Source organism: Lynx canadensis, chromosome F2, assembly GCF_007474595.2.
Source record: "Lynx canadensis isolate LIC74 chromosome F2, mLynCan4.pri.v2, whole genome shotgun sequence".
In the NCBI taxonomy this organism is placed as follows: domain Eukaryota; kingdom Metazoa; phylum Chordata; class Mammalia; order Carnivora; family Felidae; genus Lynx; species Lynx canadensis.
Genome location: NC_044320.2, coordinates 19,825,038 through 19,848,660, shown reverse-complemented (window position 1 = coordinate 19,848,660; position 23,623 = coordinate 19,825,038). Strand labels below are relative to the sequence as shown.

The 23,623-nt window shown below is 39.2% G+C and overlaps 1 protein-coding gene across 6 annotated transcripts in view; it reads right to left on the bottom strand.

Moving 5' to 3' along the window:
• Positions 1-23,623, bottom strand: part of ENPP2 (ectonucleotide pyrophosphatase/phosphodiesterase 2) — a 111,718-nt gene that overhangs the window by 40,154 nt on the left and 47,941 nt on the right. For 5 of the 6 annotated variants that reach the window (XM_030303997.1, XM_030303999.2, XM_030303996.1 and 2 more), the window contains exons 6-11: positions 21,941-22,038; positions 21,643-21,722; positions 20,491-20,610; positions 12,018-12,073; positions 7,170-7,235; positions 6,404-6,476 (exon numbers count right to left, since the gene is read on the bottom strand). In XM_030303997.1, coding sequence (XP_030159857.1) covers positions 6,404-6,476; positions 7,170-7,235; positions 12,018-12,073; positions 20,491-20,610; positions 21,643-21,722; positions 21,941-22,038 — 493 coding nt within the window. Of the gene's footprint in view, positions 1-1,620; positions 1,777-6,403; positions 6,477-7,169; positions 7,236-12,017; positions 12,074-20,490; positions 20,611-21,642; positions 21,723-21,940; positions 22,039-23,623 lie in introns of all 6 variants that reach the window. The other variant, XM_030304002.1, reaches the window with a different exon arrangement.

Genomic DNA, 23,623 nt, shown 5'->3' with positions numbered 1-23,623 from the left:
CGATGGAGGCTAAGTGAATCAAAAACAGTTCTGAGGTAAAATGGTACCCTTCCATTTGATGCTAAATTAGAACATCATTAATACAATGGACTCCATCTAATGTCTCCAAGAACTTAACTGTCAATGTCTGAGAATAATAGATCCCGTAATAGAATCTCTTCCAAGAAACAAGGTTACTAGAAGAATCTCTTCTAAGAAACAAGCTATTGCTTCTCAGTTTAGTCCCTTTCAAGCTGATTTTGAGTGAATGAGAATCTACAAGAGTCTTAACTTCAGAAGAAGTGAACCACTGAGCTTGTTCTAGAATTCTTATTCAGCTTAAGGAAACACAAAAACTCAGTTGTCTGAAGATTTACAAATCTTAAGATATATAATCCATCTCTCATTTTCTTGCCTCCAGTGGAAGATTCTAACAGCATGAATTCTCCCACACACTAGAGACTTCCCTCTCACTGTCATCTCTATGCGATGGAAAGATTTCCAAGAAACACCTCATCGACAAACACTTGGCTGTACTTCAGGTGAATTTTACAACTTAGCTGCAACCACACACATACACCCAAGATGACTGGTAAGAACAGAAGGGTCTGCATGTCATTTTTTATTTCAGACATATAATATTATCCTCCATTAGTGTCTTCTCAGATGACTCAAGACCTTTCCTCAAATCACATCCTCAGTAAAATCAGCCGTAAACTTGTTTTCCTTCATGGCAGGAGTCAGTATTTCAAATTCTGTCCCAAGGAGTAAGTCACAAGTGAAAAGTCTCAGAATGATATGCGCCAGCATCACCTGAAGGGCTACCACGTGTGGAACTAAATGGTATTTGCTTTGGGGAAAACCATGCTTTCTTCTAAGACCTTTGCCTCAACAAAAACATACCAAAAGCATTAATATGTCAATGCTTGGCAGTGCCTTATTTTCACCAGACAACTCAGGTGAAATCCAGGACCTGCTTCTCAGTGACGATTTCAGATGGTCATAAGCAAGAGAGTGCCTCAGAGGTACCTGAAGGTTTCGAGAGAAGTGACAACTTCTAACCTCTTCTGAATGTACTGAAAAGAGTCGACGTTATTCATGTCTCTATAAGAAAATACACACAGTTCCAACTACCCATTGTTTTCTCTTGCTTTCCACCTCAGCTATTCCCTTGTCTATAACCTAAGACCTTTTCTGGACTCTGAAGGTATGCACCATTAATCTGAGCCAATTTTCTATTGAGTTCGAATTTATATGGTCTTTGAGGAATCCCCTCGCTGCCTTGCTAGATTGTCTCAAGAACCAAGGCTACAAACCATTGTAACCAAGTCCATGAATAAGTGCAAGCAAAACCAACAGCCTTCCTAACATTCGTTCAAGCCTAAATGTTAATACTAGGTTTAGGGCAACTGATTCTAAAGAAAGTGGAAGGTTCTTTTTTCCCATCTTGCTGAAAGTTCAGGAGGTCTTCACGTTAGTGTTAACCTCTGAAGTGCCAGATTCTTCTGGACTCAAAGCCAAGAATGACAAAACCAGAGTTTTTCTGAAACATATTCATCTGATTTTCAAAGCAAGGCACTAAAGAAAACCTTCAACTCAGACCTACCCGCCACAAAGCTTTGGAACAATAGATAAACTTACTTTGTCCTGACGAGTTTCCGCAGCATAATGATCCATCCTATGTAATTTTCTTCTTCTTTTCTTTGGAGGAGCAACTGGTCTTTCCTGTCTCCTCTTAGGGGTAACCTTCCTCTTAGGTCTCTTAGCCGGAGTAAGAGGTGAGCCATAACTACTCTCCTGTACTGGCGGATAGAGATGTCTGGACTCAGAAGTCGTCTGTCCCTCTGGGTCAGATAATAAAGCTCACACTTTGCCATCTTGGGTCAGCAGAGCCTTAGTTAAAAAGACTAAGGCTCCTTAAGTGAGAAAAAGTTGGTAGGAGAAATGATTCATGGAACTCTATAGAGAGAAGCTTCCTAAACCCATCATGAGGCTGCAAGCAAGAATATAATTTAAGAGAATCTAGTCATGCGGGTTTCTCTTGGGCTAAGGAGACTGCTTGTGGATATACTGAAGGTGACATACAGTTCTGCATTCCATTAAATCCCACATTAGGGAGAGAGTGGTCTTTGGTTATGAAGAGCTCTCCATTTATAAAGTACTAGCAGAAAACCAAATAAAATACTAGCCATTTAGTCATTTCAAGGTAACCGTGGGATTCATGTAGGTGGCTCCAATTCAGAATCTGATGGATATCTGTTCACACCACCACTATATCAAAGCAAGTGTCACCTTCATTTGCAAGGATTAGGGGAAAATGTTTAAACCAAGGATGGAATGGAGCATAAATAATAAGCAATCCTCCTTGGACATAAATGTATACTTAGATAAATCAGGACTTTCAGCAGGAGAGAGAACTTCCTTCCCACTGATAATTTAGGTTTTCGGTACAGAGGACCTCTAAAGCCAAGAGAGAACCATAAATAAAACTGTCTTTTAAAAAACTATCTTGCAAAATTAGGTAAAATTTAAAACTCATCAAGATCTCTTCATCTTGGTATAGATCTCAAGAAAGAGTCTATGTGCTTATACTCTTTCTATACACTCGTTGTGAAAATCTAGAGAGAGTGGTGAAGGCTGACACAGAACCTGAGTAAGGAAGATAACTTTTGGGACTTCCAAACGCTAGAGAAAAACAGGCCCCTGATTTGCTGATGGTGCAAAGGTGAATTAAAGCAGCAAGCCCTGACGTCTCCCTGGCTGAGTCTCTCTTGGTGGGACTGCTGCTCCAAGAATCGTTCAGATGCAGGAAGGGGCAGAAGGAGGACCAATGTTAGTGTATCCAAGAGGGAGGCCATCTGCCATGCCATTTCACCGTTTCCAGAGCAAGCCACTGCAAAGGCACTTCCGTTTCCGCCTCATCCTCTGTCCCTGGCAGAGCAATTGAAAGACACAGCCCCATGGACTCTGGTTTGGTGGTGTTTGGTGTTTTGTTTTTTTTTTTAATGCATCTAGTTTCAGGCAGTTCTCCACGAGAAGAGAAGCAAAAGGAAAACGACAGTTTCCCATTTCATGGTCACTGAATACATTTCAGCTAGTGCTCAAGTCGGCCCATCAGACACCCAGCCATTTGCAAGAGACCCCACCATTCAGAAGACTCCAAAGGTCAGCCCTTCTGGTTGCAGCAGGTTAGAGGAGCAGCGGGAGAAACAGGATTTAGCCAAAATGAGTTTTCATCCAGTGATTATATTGCACGTACTTCCTTCTTCAAATGTTAGAGGTAGACAAAAGCTAAGATTTCACTGACCAGCCATACTTTAGTCTGACTTTAGAAGATTTAGCCTGAGGTTATTAGGAGGACCGGAGGGAGAGGGGCAAATTTCCCTGCTTTTCAGAAGAATACTTTGCCATCTGAAGGTAGTAACTAGCCAGCCAAAGCTCTGCCTCTAGGCCTGGAAGAGCAGCCGAACGAGGAGTCACAGAGAAAGCACAGGTCAAAGAGAAAAAGATTGCGCCAACAATCAAAAGCAAGCATGTTTCTGAACATTCACCATTACACTATGAAACCAGGAGCAATAAACCATTTCTTGAAGCTATTAGCCCAAAGCTTGGTCATCTCATTTAATAGTCTTTGAGAATCGTCCTGGAAAAAGTATACTCAGACATTAAGCAAATAATGCACAGATTTCCACTTCGTTGTAGCACACAGCATTTTGAATTTTTTTCAATTAAACTTCAGATGCAAGGTATTTTCTCCTTAGATGTAAGTGAAGACATGTTACTGACTTTATGAATAATATTTCCGTTTGTAAAGCCTTTACACGCACACCACATGTATATAACGGATCTACAGGTATATAAACCAATTCGTCTACTACAGAAAAGAGGTTTTGCTGGCTTGTTTTGGTTTTGCATTTTTAAAGCATAAATGGTTTTGTTTTTATTTTTCAGTAGAAATAGGATTCCTAGAACCAAATGAAAAATAGTTGAAATCTGAAAATATCTCTTGCCTTACCAGAAGAAAGTGACCAGGTTACCAAGTTATCGTAACTGAAGATACATTCCAAGGACCTAATTAAGAGTGTTTTACTCAGGGGATACATGAGAATATCCCAGTTAAAAGGAAGTATTAATACTAAAAAGAACATAGCATGAATACCTTCAAGTCTTAATTCAAAAATTCTAGAAGAAAAATATCTCTGTTTGTATATTTAGGAGTAACCCTGAGCACAGCATCATCATTACAACAAACTAAAGCATCTTATATTACATTGCATTTATCACTGCTCAGTACTTTAAAAGAAACCTTTCAGTTTATTTCTTGATTAAAACATGCACACAGACACTTTCAAGTACGCAATTACAACTGAACTACACATTCTAGAAATCCAGAGATGTTCATGGATAAAAAACATTGCTGAGCTTTATGACTTTTAAGGAAATCAGGACCGTAAGAGTTATACTTCATCTACATTGTCAAATGCCAACTTTTGACATGAAGAAAATCTTCTGTATGAACTGAACATGGTTATTAATGACCATTCTGCTTATGTCCTGGACTAAAGGAGAGATAAATGGTTCTACGGAAAGACCCTGGCCCAGGAGTTCTGAGATTCTACTGCTCAGTCCACTTCCCCGCCAGGTGACTCGAACGGCCCCAGTCCAGCTTCTTCCTTTTAAAAGAATGGCTAAACCAACCTCTGGCTTGCCTATGCCATGGGATCTTTTAAGGGATATTATTATTCAAGCAAAGCTGAACTTTTAAATAAGGCACATGGAACTACTTAGGATTTTTTTTTAGCATTTTCATAAAATGTAGTTCCTTTTGTTCACTTTAGATTAATCTCAAAGAAAGTCATCCTAAAGATAAAACAGCCATGCTTGTTCTGGCAAGAATAAGATTTGTGTTTCATGCAGATGTTTATCTCATTTTATCATTTGTGTTTCATAATCATGCAACACTCGTTAAACATCAAAGGGACAGGAAAAAGAGCATCAGACTTATATAACTTCAATGATTTAAGGCAAACTAAGAATGGTTTCACATAGCCATTAGTTTCCAGTGTTTAAAAAAATCATGACAGAATTGATGTTAAAACATTCAAAAATATTTATAGCTTCTTGGTATTTACTGCCTTTGTTTAGATATACTGGGTTTTGTTCAAAAGTATTTAAACCAACACACTTCTCTGTATTTCCTACTCAATCTTATGCTGAACACAATGAACTTAATTATCACGAGCAGTGTTGTCACAGCCTATTAGAGAATGGAAGGCAGCTTCCATTAACAGAGTTTTTGAAATGATTTTTTATCCCAAATCAAGTTTTATTGTGTCGATGTAGATCTCACCACACTAGTTAGAAAGAGAGACGGAAAACGTTTTAGATTTGCAAATCCTGTCATGTTTTAAAGTGATCTATGCTGCAACACTGCGAAGATTTCCATTTCCGGACAAATGAGGAACATAACAAAACACAACTATCTCTTTCCCACCTCTGAATTTGAAGTTATACTGGATATCATATAACAGATTGCTTCCAACTAAGATTACTGTTTGATAAAAGGGCATTACATTGCTCTGCTAAACAGATTCATTCAATAGTGCATCTCTCTCAATTAAAAATTAATTTCAGGCACCTGGGTGGCTCAGTTGGTTAAGCATCTGACTTCAGTTCAGATCATGATCTAACCATTTGTGAGTTCGAGCCCTGCATTGGGCTCTGTGCAAACAGCTCGGAGTCTGGAGCCTGCGTGGGATTCTGTGTCTCCCTCTCTCTCTGTCCCTCCCCTGCTTGTGCTCCCCTTCTCTCTCTCTCTCTCTAAAAAATAAATAAAAGGTAAAAATTAAAAAAAAAGAATTAATTTTATTTGGGGGAATAATGGATACATTCATAGTCTTGATTGTGGTGATGGTTTCACAGGTATATATCTATGCCTAAATTTATCAAATAAAGAAGGGTCCAGTGCTATAACATATACCAGGTTGATTGCACCTGCTCAGGCTATTAGACCTACTTAGCTGACCTATCCTCTCTGACTGCATAATCATTGTAACAGAGCTAAAATTCATTTGTAATGTTTTGTATTGTGTGTTTCATCTCCAGATGCCTTTCCACTCCCATCCCAGTGATGGCAAATGCCAACCCTCCCTGATCCTTCACCTTTTGACTAATGCCTTCAGGGATGGCATATACTTCTCCTGTGAACACCAAGATTAGGATATGTTTGAATATCAAATCAATCTGAAATGAAATTCTTATAAGAAAAACAGGTATGCTTAAGACTTTTTTAAATGTTTTTAGTCTTGTAGTATATATATAAACCTTGCATATACGAGACACTTTGTACGAGACCTGAAATAAGGTCATCAGGTCAGGTAGCCAGGGGCACAGATTCTCCTCAAGCAGATGATAAGCTACTAACCTCAGGGCCAAAAGGGCCATATTTGTGTCCAGAGAAATCAGGTTGTTCCGAATAGAAGGCATAGACTGAAGGCCTACGGGAAAATTGGAAGGTTCAGAATCTCCCCCAAACCACATATAACAAAGAATATCAAGTGTCTCTTCACATTAAGAGAAAATTATCTCAAATCAAGTTAATTAATATCCCAACCACTGTTAGTATTAACATGGAAAATGTCTCTTGTTTTTTGAGGGGGTAGGAATTCTATTTTTTTCCACATCCACTGCCCCCTACACCACCCGCACTGTAGTAACCGCCTGGTACCGCTCTCAGGGACCAAACGTCACAAAGGATTATCTGAACGCATACTCAGGTCTTTGATCTTCAAGATAACAGAGCCCAGTGAAAATTCACATGGACCATGCAGTCTGCAGCTTAAAAGAACAACTCCATTAAAGTGAAAAGTCAGTCTTAATGCTTCCCTGGCATCATTGGGATGCTGCTGGTTCATTTATCAAAGCCAGGAACTCCCTTAACCTCTGCTGTAGTGGCCAGGATTAACAGCTGTAGTCCATCCATGTAATTAAATGGTCCCCAATAGCCTACGTCCATTATACCCTTCTTAGGGAAGGTAACGTTCAAGACTGAGAACCATAAAACTTTTAATAATACCAAACCTTGACCGTGCTTCTACTTCACAGCCCATCTAGTTTTCACCCAATTCTAACCTACAATGGAAACAGACTGAAGAAAGGAGAGGTTAAGTCAGGGAGACGGAAACAAATACCTTTCATCGTCTGGCAGGGTGAGCCACTGCAGTATGGTTAAGATTCTCCGCTCATGAGGGATGACTCTGTAGGGTGATAACAAGTAAAGCATGATGTTAGGTTGCATTTCCACAAACTTCAGCCTGATGACTGCTCACGCTGGCACCAGGACCAAGGGCTCTCTATTTACCGCCATTTGCTTTCACATCCTCGTCATAAAAGGCCATCTTTCGAATCAGTGTTTAAACTTCCACTTCCATTTGCAACATATCATATTGCTCAACCTCTGTCATAGAAGGTGAGACTGGAAACTCTCACTCACAATCAAGTGAGCAACCTGTCTGGCTGATCAGAGATTCTGCTACAGGCAGAAAAGGACCCTGGGCTCAGAAGCATTGCCATCCAGTGAGTAAAGCCATTAGCTATGGCCACCGAGGTTACCAGGACACCTCAATCTGCTTCTTGCTGGTGGTATGACCTCTCTTAACCTCTACCCCACTTTGATCTCTCTGGGCCTCAGTTTACTCATCAGTAAAAGAGAGATAATAGCAAGGCATACGGCACATAGCTTGGTCATAAAGATAAAATGAGACAAAACAGGCAAAGGGCACGTACAGGGCCTACCACATAGTAAGTTCCAAAAAAAAACCCCAAAAAACAAAAAACCTTTATTTTTATTAATGATCATAATTAGTTATCATTCTATCTCTAAAGACTTATATGACTTTGGAAACATTATTTAATCTGAAACTTTACATTCTTCCTCTATAAAATAAGGGGTTAGGAAAGGTATTCATGAAATTCTCTTCTAGCTTATCAAAATCTATCAAGAATAGGCACCTATAATTATGAGACTGACAGAAAGGGTATAATCTTCATCCACAATGACTTTTGTGTTTAAGTCTCATTCCTCTGTTGAAATATAATTACCCAAAATCTGGCACCAGCTTTGGGAGCTCTCAGCTAACGTGACGGTACTGTATCCTGGGCTGAGTTTCATTGAGATGCTCACAAGCTGAGCAATGTCTTTATTTACGGGGAAATTGGCTTATTCTTTCCTAACAAGTAGCACGACATGCTTTTCTGCCCCCCCCCCCCCATCCAAGAACAGGCATTAGAGCTTGTTTATGACGAACTCAAACTAAAGCCCAAGTTTAATTGCGGTCAGTAAACATTACTGTGGCCAAGAGTGACCCCTCATATGAACTGTGTTCCCTGGGCGATAATGGTGTCAATGTAGGTTCATCAGCTGTAACAGATACACCACTCGGGTAGAGGACATTGATAATGGGGGAGGCTATGCATGTACAGGGGCAAAGGGGGGCTTGGTAAGTCACTGTACCTTCCAGTTTCATTTGCTGTGAACTTAAAACTGCTCCAAAAAATAAACTCTATTGGAAATTTATTGTGGGATGTTGGGTGAGGCACTTACACTTTTACTCTTGGTGGAGGTGAACAAGAGAAAGCTGGGAGAAAAACCAAGCTCCAGAGCCATGGTGGAAGGCTGGAGCTGGCCGGAGCCCTAATCAAGCAGTTCCTCTCCCCAGGCAACCTCCACCCCCCAAGCCCCACCAACTCTCCTAGATCGGAGCTTTGTCCTTCCTCTGGCCCCCTCCCAGTCTAGAACTATCCCAACAGCGCCAGAAAATCATGTTTAACATAAAATGAGTCTTAATGTAAACAAATTCCAAGGCTACTGAATAAATGTGACCCTGTATATTATAGCCTATAATTGAATGAGAAATAGGCATAGCAAAGCCAAGATCATCACTTAAGGTATTTAATTCATCAGCCTCAGAAATCCTCTGTATCTGAGCAAAATAATTACATATTTAGAATTCTTTCCTAACTTAAAAAAAAGCCAAATGCGGTAGCCTTCTCATTTTACCTTATTTCACGACCTACCTGCCAGCTGCTTTATTTTACATAATTGGTGTTAAGTCACAAAAATGGACTCTGATGGACTCCCTTGATGCTAATGGAAAAATACAAGCTAATAGATTTTGTGTCGAGCTCAGAACACGCATCCTCTAACACCTTTGTTGGATGGGGCGTCTGACCAGCAAGGAATAAAAGCATCCACTCTGAGGCTGGAATGCTTGCGTTTGAATGCTGACTCCAACATGTGCTGGTGACTAGACTTTGCCAAGTTACTTAACGTTTCAGTGCCTCCATAAAATGAGGATAACAATAGCTCTTATCTCATAAGGCTCTTTTAAAGATTAAAAGAGATAATACACGAAAAGCACTTAGAATAGTGCCGGGCACACAGAAGTTAGAAAAATGTTAGCTTTTATCATCATGTACTGGATCCACAGGTCCACAGAGATGACACACACACTCATGAAATATTTGTTAAACGTATAACATGTTCAAGGCATTTGTATGAATGTAAATAAAGATACAAAATTCTCCTACTAAAAAGACCATTACGGAGGAGTCGCCATTCTCTTCTTAGAAAGATAAGCAGGGGATTACCATTTTCTGGGCAGGAGCTGAGTATGTGTGTGTCCTAAGAACCAGAGATGAGAACTGTAGATGCCTGAATATCCATCCAAACTGTGACCCTCAGGCATGACATTTCACCTCTCTCGGCCACACTATTCTAACCTTGCCAATGAGGAGCTGGACAAAGTGGTCTCTAACTTTCCTACGAGTTCTACAGTATCTTTATGAAATTGCCCAGGAACCAAAAAGACATAGCCCCTAGCCATTAGTGTTTAAAACACAACCCAGAGACAGCACAAACAGATGTGGCAAAGGAACAGTGTGTGTCCGAATGGAAAGGGAATTGGTGCTTGTGTCGCTGTCTTTACCATCACTGTTTGATATAGAATTTGTTCTGAGACCAAGTATGTCAGAGATGGTCAGAAAAAGAAAAAAAAAAAATAGGAGGGATGGAAAATGAAGGACCAGATGAGGCATTTAGTGTTAAAGGGAACCAATTACCTTAGAACACATATAGCCATTGTATGGTCAGTGTTGGAAGAGATGATGTGGACTAGAAAACAAAAACCACTTATTGGTTACTCTCTGTGTACTAAGCACCCTACTAGGCCCTTTAAATAAGTTAGCTCATTCCATCTTCACAACACCCTATGTTATCGAGGGATTAAATCACTTGTCTACAGCCGGCAATCTATTAAGTGGCAGCGCTAGGATGAGAAGCAATCTAAACACTCATACATAAAAGGAATTACTGCTTTTGAACATGAATTGACACACACACACACACAAAATGGAATGGAGCAGCATCAGTACTTTGGAATAGAATACTATCATTTAAAAAGCAAGAATAATTCTAGGTTGCAGTACAGAATCACGTTAAAAAGATGGCCTTCCAAGTCTAACTCTGCACCTTGAATCTGGTTTTAAACTTAAAATTTTTCAGAATGTATCATGTGTAGATTCCCCTGACATATATTCCATTAAAAAACTGAAAGTATGACCCTGGTGTGTGTGTGTGTGTGTGTGTTATAACAAGATTTTTTTTTTAAAGAAAAAAAAAACAAAAAAAACTAAATCCAAGTCACTCCTGGAATATAGAGATAAAAGAACAATAGCCTGAGAAGCAAAGCCAAACTAAGGACATCTTTAGAGCACACAAAAGCTACCTTCTTAGAAGTAGTTTGAAATGGGTGGAGAAAATTGCCATTCAAAATCAGAACACTGGGCCTTTTCAACGAAGCTTTGCAGCAGTTTCGGGGGGTAAGGGTGGGACCTAGGTATTAATTATGTTGTTGGCTCCTTTCCGTTCTGCTGAGCAAATATGTTGTGGAACAGAAGAAATCATTTCTGTAAGCATCTATGACAGTCAAGGGTTACAAAAATGTAATGCAGATGATTAAATTGGTAGATCAACATGTCATCTACATGTCATTTCTAACATACCCACACTTATTTCTCAACTCAGACGAGCTCTTTAAAAAATAGGGGCGGGGGAGACTTTTAAAGGGTCACTGTCTTAAAGTCACCAAACCCAGTTTCAACGCAGCCCTTCAAATCTGAAAAAGCTACTTTTATTCCTGAATTTGGAGAATATAGATGGTCCCATTCTGGATTAATCTGAACCTGTGATTGCTCTCAGCACACTACTATTATAGAATAGTCAGATTTTTGTTAAGGCATAAGAGGCAAATATGGAAACAGCTTTAGGTGGTTAAAAAAAAAAAAAAAAAGATGGAAAGAACATCTCAGTGGGAACAAAATCCCCATGAAAGTTGAAACAGATTCCTTTTCTCACTAAGGAGCCTTAAAAATAATCAACATGTTGACACTTTTATTAGGTAAGTTTCACCTAAAGACTACTTTATGAACATTAACTACTAATCCCCCCATTAGCTCTGTGGGGAAGACAAGTGGTAGTTCCATTTTTCTTATTAGGGAAATCCTAGAGTTCAGTGGAAAATGGAGTGGAAACAGAGGCTTCCCCTTGTCTCCTGTCTGGAATTTCCAATCTCTAGACTACTACATCAGCTGTCTGAGACCACACTAGACTTTTAATGTTGTGAACCAAAATAAACATAGTATGTTATAATATAGTTATAGAAAATGATAATGCAAACCACAGCAATAAATAGTCCAAGAGAAATATACGATCCTTGGTGGTAAGTTACCAGACCCTATAAATGGACAGAAAAATCTGAAGGATGACAAGAAGGGAAAATCTTCATATTCTATTAAGACAAGATGGAGGAAAAAGGAGGGAAGACCTCTAAAAAATGATTGGAAGATTATTTTCAATCAGAAAATATAGAAAAGCTCAAGTGCTTTTGCATTTAACTGAAATGAAATCAAATTGAGTTAATGTTTCATAAGCTGATCATAATTGCAATTTTACAAACACTGACAAAATAAAGACAACTTACACAGACCAGAAGAATGTCCCAGCTTTCACCCCTTGCTTGGTGGCTGTAATCCATAGCTAATGAGGAAAATATAAGAGGCTTACAACACGTTCTGAGATTTTTTTCTTCTCAAAGAAGAAAAAAGTTTTAAAATATATTAGATCAGATCTCTTATACTTTACCCACACCCCGTCATAAATTTCACATTATTTGCAATCATTCTGTTTTCACATCTGGAAGTCAGAAGCATTGTTTCCATGAATGTCATTCAATACATTCTCTGCAAAAGCTTTCAAAACCTCTGCTGTGATTCTAGTGGCATTTTTTAATTCCTATTTCATCTCAGAAGTCTCTTCTGTACCTGTCTTTTCTGATCATTGTTTTGAACATTTCACTTATATGACAGAATTCTGCTCATAAAAGGACCCAGGAGTGGACCATATGTTTCCTGTCCTATGAAAGCCTATAGAGGAGAACCCCAATTTGGTACACAGATGCCAGAATCCTGGAACCCAGCTTTGTCTTGTTTTGTTTTAAGCTAGGTGAATGAGAAGGGGAAAAAAGCTATTTTTTATTTTGGATTTTCCCTTGTGTCTTTTATTTAGCTTTTCAATAAATGGAAATTTAAGAATAAGTTCCTGGGACAAGTTAGGTGACCCAAGCATTTCTTTGAGGCTTTTGAAATATTCTTTCCAGCACATGCTGTTGCGAGTCAGAAGACAGGGCAATTAAGAACCTGAGCTCTGCAACCAGATAGCTGCTGGATTTTAAGCCTCTTCTCTGTCACTTACCAAGTATGCAGTCCTCCAGGAAATGACTTAAGCTCTCCTTGCTTCAGTTTCCTTTAAAATGTAGGTAATATTACCTAGCACATAGGATTATTCTAAGCTTTAATAAGTTAATACATTTAAAGCCCTTAAAGCAGTGTCTTAGCATTTGGTGAACACTAGATCTATTTTAATCTTTATTATTATGCATTGGAAATAAATATAATCCAGTTATTCTAGGAACATTAAAAACAGCTTGAGATGGCCAGTGTCCCATTGAACATAAGTCTGTAAGAACCAACCCTCCACCCCCACCCTGTGCTTTGCGAGGCAAACAGAAAGAAATATATGGCTCATTTGTTGTAAGACCCAAGCAAAATGGTCTAGGAATTGCAGCCAGCCCCTTTTCTGATTTCACTGTATCTGGACTTTCAGAGTGTCTTACCGACTCCAGTGAAAACCTCTGTTTTGGGGGGAGAGGGGATATTTGGAGGTGTGGGGCCTCCAGGAGGTTGGCCATGGTTTCAGAAAGGTCTGGTGGCCTGGCCCGGGGGATTCCACATGGATTCCCAAGCTCCTTTGGAGGGACTAAAGATCCTGAGAGCCCCGCAAAATCACAGCTGCTGCAGCTGGCAAGTAAGGAATGGGCAGGAGAGCACAGAGTGACCTCTCAGATTTGAGGAGGTGTGAACTGCTAGAATGTCATCTGCATGGGAGAGGTGGTTCCTCCTTCCATGGGGATGGGTCAGAGATATGAGGATCTCAGCCTGCGGACAAACTGGCACCGACACACAGGCCAACCAGGGTTCAAAATGTGTCCATTTGTTCTTTTTTTTTTTTTTTTCTCTTGGTTATCACATTTATTTAAATGGTTGGGGGGGGGGATGTCCTTTAGCTTAAGTATTTTTGAGTTATCTGCAAATCATTTCAGGAGTGGAAGAATCCTTGGTCGTTTCTTAATATCAAAATTTACACAGAGTTCTCTTTATAATGTCTTCTGCATTTAAAAAGGCAATCATAAGAAGTCTCCTATATTCCACACACGACAAATTCTTTGGTTCAGCCAACTCTTAATGGAGGGCAACTAGTACACCATCATCTCCCCAAAGAGCATCGGAATATTCTGATATTTTCAAAAATATTTTGTTGATTTATACATCCCTTCGTATGTTTCCTCATCAGTTTCTATAGTAGTCACAGTTTCCTCCACATCTCCCAATGTCATATTTAAATGCTGACCATAAGCATGTACTCTGCCTCAAAGCTCTCTGTCGTTTCTCACTTTCACGTAAATTCGCTCATCCATGCTGAGCCTGATGAGATCCAGGGGCACTTCTACAGGTCTGGTAGTTTGTTGCTGGTCCTAGTCGTCCGCCATGTTTCAAACCCTGTACCCCTCCCGCCTCTCGCGAGAGAACGTGAGCCCCGTGGTCTCTGGAAACGAGGGAATGCAATGTGCCGAGAGTGAAAAGAAATTTGCTATGCACGGTCTTGCTTTGTACAGTTTTCATTGGTCATTTGAGGCTGGGGCGGAGCTCCAGGGGGTGGGGGAGTAGGCTGGACCTATAAGGAAAGAGCGTGGCCATGCCTCTCCATCCAGCACCTCCATTATAAAGAAGATGCGCTCAGACTAAATGCGACTAAATGCTGGACATCCTGCAGGTGCCTCAAAACTACATCAGATCCCAGAGAGACCAGTTTCTTATATTAAGTGATCTATTTCTATACTCATTTTAATTTCAGAGATTCAAATTTAGCGTATTCACATCCAAACAACTTCATACAAAATCTAGTGTCTTGATATTCATAAGGAAGTTGTACTAGGTGAATAGTTGGCAGTTACGAAATGTAAGATTAATCTGGGGTTTTCTAATGGAAAATTTTAAATGCAGTTTTGTCAAATGATGAACCTGCACTTTCTAAAGTTATGCTGTGGAATATATGCTGATGTTGGCATTATCTGGACAACAGGAAGCCCTATGGGTAAATTTTAGTTCCATAAGGCTTACGAGAAAAGTTCACCAGAAGGGGTCCTTGCGGTGCTATAAGAAAAGTGCATTGGAAGAGAGGGTGGCAGAAGTGGGTGTGCTAAAATTTTCCCAATGGCAAAGTCAGGATCATTTGTTCTTCATACTTTTCTGAACTTCTCAAACTTTTTACAATGACAATTAAAATCTTTGTCATCAGAAAAAAATTAGCCAGTTGTAAAAAGCAAGTGGACCACAAAGACAATAAGAAGGTTAAAATATATATATATATATATATATATATATATATATATATATGTAAATATATATATATTTGAGTGCTTGGGTGGCTCAGTGTTAAGTGTCCAACTCAGGTCATGATCTCACAGTTCCTGAGATAGAGCCCTGTGTTGGGCTCTGCGCTGATAGCGCAAAGCTTGCTTGGTATTCTTTCTCTTTCTTTCTCTCTCTCTCTCTCTCTCTCTCTCTGAAAATAAACTTTTTTAAAAAATTTCATTTCTTCTCCAAAAAAGAAGCAAAACATTCTTCCTGCTTTTTTTTTTTTTAATATTTATTTATTTTTGAGAGAGACAGAGCACAAGCAGGGAAGAGGGAGAGAGAGAGAGAGGGAGACACAGAATCTGAAGCAGGCTCCAGGCTATGAGCTGGATGCAGAGAGAGCCCTACGCAGGGCTCAAACTCGCAAACTGTGAGATCATGACCTGAGCTGAAGTTGGACACTCAACTGAGCCACCCAGGTGCCCCATCTTCCTGCTTTTTGATATGAGTCATGTTGACTATATTTTATAAAAGAAAAATGGGAGGGGCGCCTGGGTGGCGCAGTCGGTTAAGCGTCCGACTTCAGCCAGGTCACGATCTCGCGGTCCGTGAGTTCGAGCCCCGCGTCGGGCTCTGGGCTGATGGCTCAGAGCCTGGAGCCTGTTTCCGATTCTGTGTCTCCATCTCTCTCTGCCCCTCCCCCGTTCATGCTCTGTCTCTCTCTGTCCCAAAAATAAATAAACGTTGAAAAAAAAAATTAAAAAAAAAAATAAAAGAAAAATGGGAGCACGGTCAGAAAAGTGCAAAAAGTGAACAAATGAGAGAATATTTAAGATTAAAAAACACTTAAAAACCTCAAACAAAAGGACCGTAGCAGTAATGAAGCCATTCTGTCAGGGTCTAGCAAATGGTAGGAGATTGAAACATAATGTTCTTGGGTTATCAGATCATAAGTAGCTATAAAACTTCCCTTGCAGTCATGCGTATACATTATATTTCTGAGCTCAGAAGTTAAATCTAGTAATTACACAGAAAAAAAAAAAGGCACCAAAACTTTGGTCTAAAAACAGAAAAGTGAAAGCAAGCCTCTGGGGCTATTTAAAAAAGAGAGAGACAGAGAAGTTCCTAGTTCCTTGTTAATTCAGAGAAATGGGAAATCAGTATTTCTCTGAATTTGAATGTAAAATAAATTTCCTCACAGACTGGTAAAACAGCACAACTAAAATAACCTGACAAGACCCTGGGTTTGGATTTCCCACCTTTAATGCCAGCGTTTCTCCATTGCTCTGCTTTATCTAGAGGCAGTTTTCAATATTTGTGTCTTACATGCTGTATTTTGAAGAGGGGACAAGTGGGGAACGTATTGTACCTATTTGATATGTTATCAGGAATTTTTTTTATATATAAAAGCTGTCTCACTGGAATCAGAAGGATTTAACTGTGAAATCCAATACTTTCTGAAATGAAAGTATGCTGCTGTGGGAGGAGGGGGAGAAGTTTTGAAAAAGAAAACAAGCAAAAAACATTTTTCAAACACATGAACTACAACCGTGGTCTTTCTAGCAGTTCTTTGCAGGGAAATTATTCCTTTGCATTCAAAAGCATGGAGCCAGGATACATAGAATTCTGGGAAGCCAGAGGGGTGGATGGGGCCATAGCAGACGCCGGAATAAATCATTCACTGAGATTCAGGAGTGGGTTTGCAGCAGGACAGACTGTGGGCGTGGGTGGCTCTTCACAGGCGGTTAGGGCCAGAAGAAGGTGAGTGATACAGTACAGGATAAAAACCAGGCATCAGAGAGGGTGCAGTGCAATTCAAGACACAGTAGTGGGACACCTAACTGTGTCAGGCTGTGGGTTAGGGATGGAGAAAAAAGAGATTCTACCCCCAGGGGACCCACAGACTAAAGCAGATACGTGAATAATTTCAAAAATATATGGTCGAATTTATGACAGAAATAATATGAAAACCCAAAGGAGGGTCTCTGAGCTTAGCCAGGGCTGGGGGAATTTAGTGACTACCTAGGGAAAGAGACTTCAACTGACATTTGAAAGGCTTATAAATAATTATGAGTCCAGTAGCAAAGTGGCCACGTGAGCATTTACAGCACTCTAAATACAGAGCAGAGCCCATCTTAAATACATTAATACAGTAAAAAAAAGAACAAAACCAGATTTAGAGCAATCTAGGGAAAAGAAACAAAGGGTAAAACTTTCCTTAAAAGAAAGCAAAACCACGCACTAGCAGGTTAATAAAATAGACAGGAAGAGGGGGAAGCAACCACTTGTGCTTTGCATCAAGGCATCCCTTTGACCTGGAAATCCACTTCTGTTCTAATGTCATTCTTCTCTTTGCCGTCTCTTTCTCCAACATGCCATTGTGCTTGTATTTTCACACTACCGTAATTCATGAGGATGGTCTCAGGACCAACTCACTGCATCACCAACACTGGCAGAAACAACTGTAGACTAAGCAGCTTAAGGAATGATAAGAATGCCTCTGTTTCTCTTAGAAATGCCCTGCTCTGGAAACTGTGGCTTTAGAGAACTTGCATGATGGTGGGGTGTTGGACTTTTTTTCTCAAATCTCCATGTTTCGTGCACCCCTTGGAGTCTCATTCATTCTCCACTTTGCTGGGTCCAGATTGAAACTGAACGGGGAATTTCCCACTGAGATACCTTACTATCAGAAATTGCACGATTATAGCAGAGAGATTTTTCAAAGAAACAAACACACTTAAGGAACTCCAGGAAGAGTACAGAACATACTTTTGTAATTGGAAAAAAGTAACTACAACTGTAAAGCAACAACAATAAGAGGAATCCCATAAAAATATGTATGAGAAATGTGGCATCATAAAGTGAATAACAACTTTTAATAGCACATTCTGAAGATTAACAAATTAAAAGCAGACTTGAGTTTGCTAAAATGGCTATATCAGTGTTAAAAAAAAAAGTGTGAGGGGTGCCTGTGTGGCTCAATCAGTTAAGCATCTAACTCTTTAGTTCAGCTCAGGTCATGATCTCACAGTTGTGAGATCACGCCTCACATAGCACTCTATGGTAAGTGTGGAGCCTGCCTGGGATTGTCTCTCTCCCTCTCTCTCTGCCCCACCACTGCACTCATGCATTCTCTCTCTCTCTCTCTCTCTCTCTCTCTCAAATTAAATAAATAAACTTTAAAAATAAGGTGAAATTAAATTATAGAAATTTTTTTTGGAAGCCTAATGGTGAGATTCAAATTGTCAGATGGGACACTATACAAGTGCCTCACCCCATCTATTAAATTTCAAACTAGGATAAGAGTGGTTCTTGTTTACCTTTTAATCTGGCTCCTTTATTATTTAGCCAAATGTCTTTCATGCTTTAATCATTCAGTAAAAATAAGTTAAGTTTAATGTAAATACCTAAGGTTTTTATAAATATTTTCTCTACCTCAATTATTTTTTTCACTGGTGATTTTGTGAAATGTATAAACCTCTGAGAGGATGAGATAAATGTTTGAGAAATATTTATTAAGGCTCATCTTTTCTTATAATATTTATAGTTTCTTATACTCTTATTCTGTAGTTCTTAGAGTTTCCGTCCATATGTTCTTCTTCTATGCCAAATTTCAGTAAGATGTTTTTAAATGATAGCTACTATGTTCCTTGAAATTCTTATGGTGTCCTCTTGTTCAAGAAGATAGAAACACAAATCAGTTTCTCTCTAAATCTCTGTCAACACTAGGAAAATACTGAACTTGGTCAAATCTATCAACTTTGAGAGTTAGATGGGAAACAGGCAAACAGGATTGAAACAGAGACTTCACTCCATTGGGCAAGTTAACAGCATTGCCTCTGCTCTGCTTCTGCAGAAATTAATGAAGATGTGGACTCATCTTCTGAGTCATGCCAACCTAGAGGGAAACTAAGGTCAACACTTGGTGTAAGGTGATCCACTTTGATAAAATTACTATTTGTCTCTATATCCTTTGTGGTTCTTCAGGCAAGTTTCCTTCCATGACAAAATTAATATAAAAAACCAACTAATAATAATAGCTTGAGAGAACTCTAATTTCAATCATTTCATTTACACGTAAAATGTTCCTCTATCATAAACTTTATGAAATCCACCTTGTAAACAAATTTTACTATGCTCACAACTTAGGTCATCACAGACTTCTGGGAGTCCAGCCTGAATGAAGACAGCAGAATCAAAACCTCTACTATAAAGAAATACTTCTGCAGACATACAAGAAGTATTCCAATGTTTGTTTGTTTGTTTATGAAAAGCCCATATTTAACCTTGCATACTTATTGGTTATGAATTTTTTTTATCACAAATGACCTTTTATCAAAGAGCATTACCATTTTCCTCTTACTTTATATTCTCCATTTTGCCCATAGATTGCAGCAAACATTTCCAGCTGTGGGACCATTTAGGGAAGGTAGATTCATGGGTACATGCAGACACTGGTCACTCTCTCTGCCATAGCAGATTGCACAAAGGTGGGAGCCTCCAATCAGAGTGGGCACGAGGTGGAACCATTTGCCATCTTTCTCCTACATGCGTTTCAATGACTGTGTGTACGGGGCTGTGCTCCTGTGGAGATTCTGACCCTTCTACCCAGGGTCGTGCGCACTTGGTTCAATTCTGCACATTCAACAACTATGGCCTCATGTTGCTATTTTGCTCATGTCTGACCAAAGCAAGTTGCCCAAGCATACACACAGTCATAGGAAAAATACTATGTAGAAAGCCATCTACCTCCCTCTTTACTTTCTGCCCACCCATTGGAGCTGAAGTAAACAGGATGAGTTCTTTCAAAGTATTAATTTGCTGGTCCAAAATTAAGGTATAATTCCACTTACATGTAACTTCCAAGAATTTCAAAAAACGGATGAAACAAAAGAATTTATGAACTTACTGTGGGTTTCATTGTTGAGTTCTTTTTTTTTTTTTTCTTTTCAGCAAGCTTCCCTGTTTCTATTCATATGGCACCTGAGCTAAAATTTTGGGGTAGTCATAGTCATTCACTTCTCTTTTTCATTGTACCCATAAATCTGGTAAATCAGTAAGATATGACTATATATTCCTTCCTCAAAATGTTTCTGAAATTCAGCCCCCTGTCACCATTTCCATCACCACCTGCCTAATGAAGACACTTATCACCTCACACTTTTATGATCATAACCTCACCTACACACACACACACACACACGTAGACATATGAACATATATATGTACACACATTATTTATGCATGTGTGTAATAGGTATACACACATACATAAATACTGTATATACATATATGGATATATATACATATTGTGTGCACACATATACACATAAATATTATGTGTACACATATATATAAAATACCAAAAGACAGAAACATTGCCAAGTATGAGGAAATTTTAGGCATCTTTTTTGCAGGTAACAAATTTGGGGCTGAAATGTTTCAGCGCACAAATACACACATAAAAAATGCAAAACTTACCGGTTGACCTCCCCACCATCTATGATTAAATTTCTCTCGCCCTCGCAGATGGAAAGTGGCATCAAATACAGGATCATACATTGAATTGCCAACAATTCCATGTGATTCCGGATATAGTCCCTTTGTGTAAAAGCAAATTTATTGTTAAAATAACAATGTAATAGTCTGTACCTGTTTGATCTATCATAAATTTTTTTGTCATAGGAGGCTTTATAACAATATTTAATTTCCAAATTTATATAAGATATATAGAGACTTTATATATGTCTGAGCAAACATGAGTATTATCTATGGACTAATTATAAGCTATCTGAGAGACTTAACATGATCGTAAGAAATTTAATATTTGGGTTTTTTTAACTGTTGCAATTTAATAAGATGACAATAACTTTCATTACAGTAAATTAACTTTGAGATGGAAATTTACTTATTGCCTCCAAAGAAGCTTCTACTTACAAATACACTCTTCCTTTTCCTTAAGTTCTATTTCTATCCCAGAACCCCTCAAATCAATCATAATAGTAAAATAAATAGAGCTGCCTGGGTGGCTCAGTCGGTTAAGCATCTGACTTCAGCTCAGGTCATGATCTCACAGTGTGTGAGTTCGAGTCCCGCTTCGGGCGAGCTCAAGCCCCTCATGGGGTGAGTCCCACTTCTCTCTCTCTTTCTCTCTTTCTCTCTCTCTCTCTCCTTCTCTTTCTCTCCCCTTGCTCACTTGTGCCCTCTCTCTCAAAATATAATGATCATCATAATAATAATAAAATAAACAAATTATGTTTTTAAAGAAGAAAGCAAGATAGGATTGGGAGTATCTACAAACGAAAACAGAACGGCCTTGAAGTCAACACTGTTATTTGAAAATTCTGAAAATACATAATAGATCTTGTGGTATTTGAGAGAGGTTTAATGTACGTGCTCCAACCGAACTGCGCCTGGAAAAAAGTGTTCGGTTTTGAACCTGCGGTGAAGTTCAGTCGTCCACACAACTGTAAAAGACATTTACTGGGAACGGCTCACACAGACAAGATAGAAAACGAAAAGATTGTCTTTAAACACTAAGAAACATGTTTTTGCGAATCTCCCTTTAAGTCACTTCAGGATGAGGTCTACATCCACACCCTCGGAATCTATATTATTTGAAAAAATACTTACAGTGGCCAAAGTGTATAAGTTAGGGAAAGTTTTTGTTGGGTACACGGGCCTCATGTAGGGAGAGTGTGTGCCGCAGGACCCTAGGAACAGAATTTCAGATGTTAGGACAAGAGGACCAGCAGGAGCTACCTCACGTGTGGGAATCTGCTTTATAAACTATCAAAGACTTGTGTTACCTTCACTCTCGTATAATAAAATACATTTAAAGCCGCGTGTCCATAGCTCTCAAAGCCCACAGCTAAGCATTTACTGTGCTGACCACGAATACTGATGAGAATACAGCACGAAAATGACTTACTTAGCTTTTCGATGTTAGGCATGACCTTGCTGCCTTTCTTCATGTAGGATGCTCGGAAACCATCCACAGAAAAGATGATTAATGGAGGGCGAACAAACCTTAAACAGTAACATATTCCACTTTAGAAAACTTGCTGCTATAAAGGGTCCATTACACCTAGTCATTCTCAACAATTGGGACCAGGAAATTTCCAAGATGAAACTTCAAATGAGGATATCCATACAAGCCTGGGCTTCCGGCCACGTCACATTTGTGATGACCAAAGCCCAGAGTTAAATGACCAAGATCATAAAAGGGCCAGGCAAGGGACCGACTCCAGATTTCCCCTAATAGACTTTCTCCTCTGTTGCCTCTCGCATTGCAAACAAGGTTGTTCACAGGGTATAAAGTTGCTGTATTTGCCTGGAATATGTATTCTCCCATCTGCTGCCTGGAAAACTCCTATGCATTCCCTGAAATCCAGCTGAAAGCTTCCTCATCTATAATGTTAGTTGTTCACATATTTCAATTCCTTTAAAATATTAATTCATACCTCTTTTGTCATTCTTTGTATCTTATTTATGTTTCCATTTTGTGGACCTATAGTAGGGCTTCAATAAATATATTTATCAGACACATAAATGAATGGATGACTGAAGTCAATGAAGATGAAATTAATAGCAACAGTACTCCTGTCACTGGAACTAAAACTTACAAAAGAATTCTTTTAGATTTAATCCTAAAATAACTTTAAAAATAATTAAAATTGTTGAAGATCTTTAGAAAGTTCATCAGTAAAGGCACTGACTATCCATACCCATCTAAGGCAGAATCTGATGAAATGTGAGGTTCACATTTGTTACATTCTTTTGTCCTTTGTTATATTCTGAGGATGTAATTGTTGAGTCAGACCTAAGAAAACTAAACTAGGTGCAAAACTTTTTCTGATAGCTTGAAGATAACTCAGCAAGCACCGGCTTGAGTTTATTGGAAGCCACGTGATAAATGAGGTGTATTTCACATGGGTCACATATAAAGCACTTAGAAGAATACTATAAAAGAGTTCATTCTAATCCTTACTATTATCGTTTCATTCTACCACTAGACTGCCTTTGTCTCAAAAATAACTGAACATATTTTAAGCAGTCAGAAACCATTGCCATTCCATTCTAAAAGTCCAAAGAAGTTCAAGTGGCTCATTAAAACTAAAAAGGAAACGAAAATAAAGACAGTATCACAATGCTTGGATTTTGTGACACAGGCCGTGCTGCCTAAGACAAAAATACACTTGCGCAAATACATTCATGAAAACACACTTGTTGAAAATGTATTTTCTGCCAGGCATTTTAAGGCTCCATGAATTTTCAACAGTTTCCTGGAAGGCGTAATAAGTGCCTTATGCTGGTCGCACTTGAGCTGTGGGGTGTCGCTCCAGCTTGGCCGCACCCCAGCAAAACCCTGCTTCCGTAGTTTGTCAAGTTTCTGCAGCATCTGGTAGGAGTTACCATCTTGGATATTTTTGAGAAGCTCTATGGTCCTCCTCTCCTCCCCCCACCCCCGCCCCTGCCCCCTACAAGGCAAAAGCAGCACTTCAGGAAAACACACTGAAAAACAAAAACAAAAACAAAAAAACCCCAAAAAACCCAAATCAATGCCAGAAATGTTTCTTTCCGTCTTCAGCGATATTTGGACACACTTTGTAAA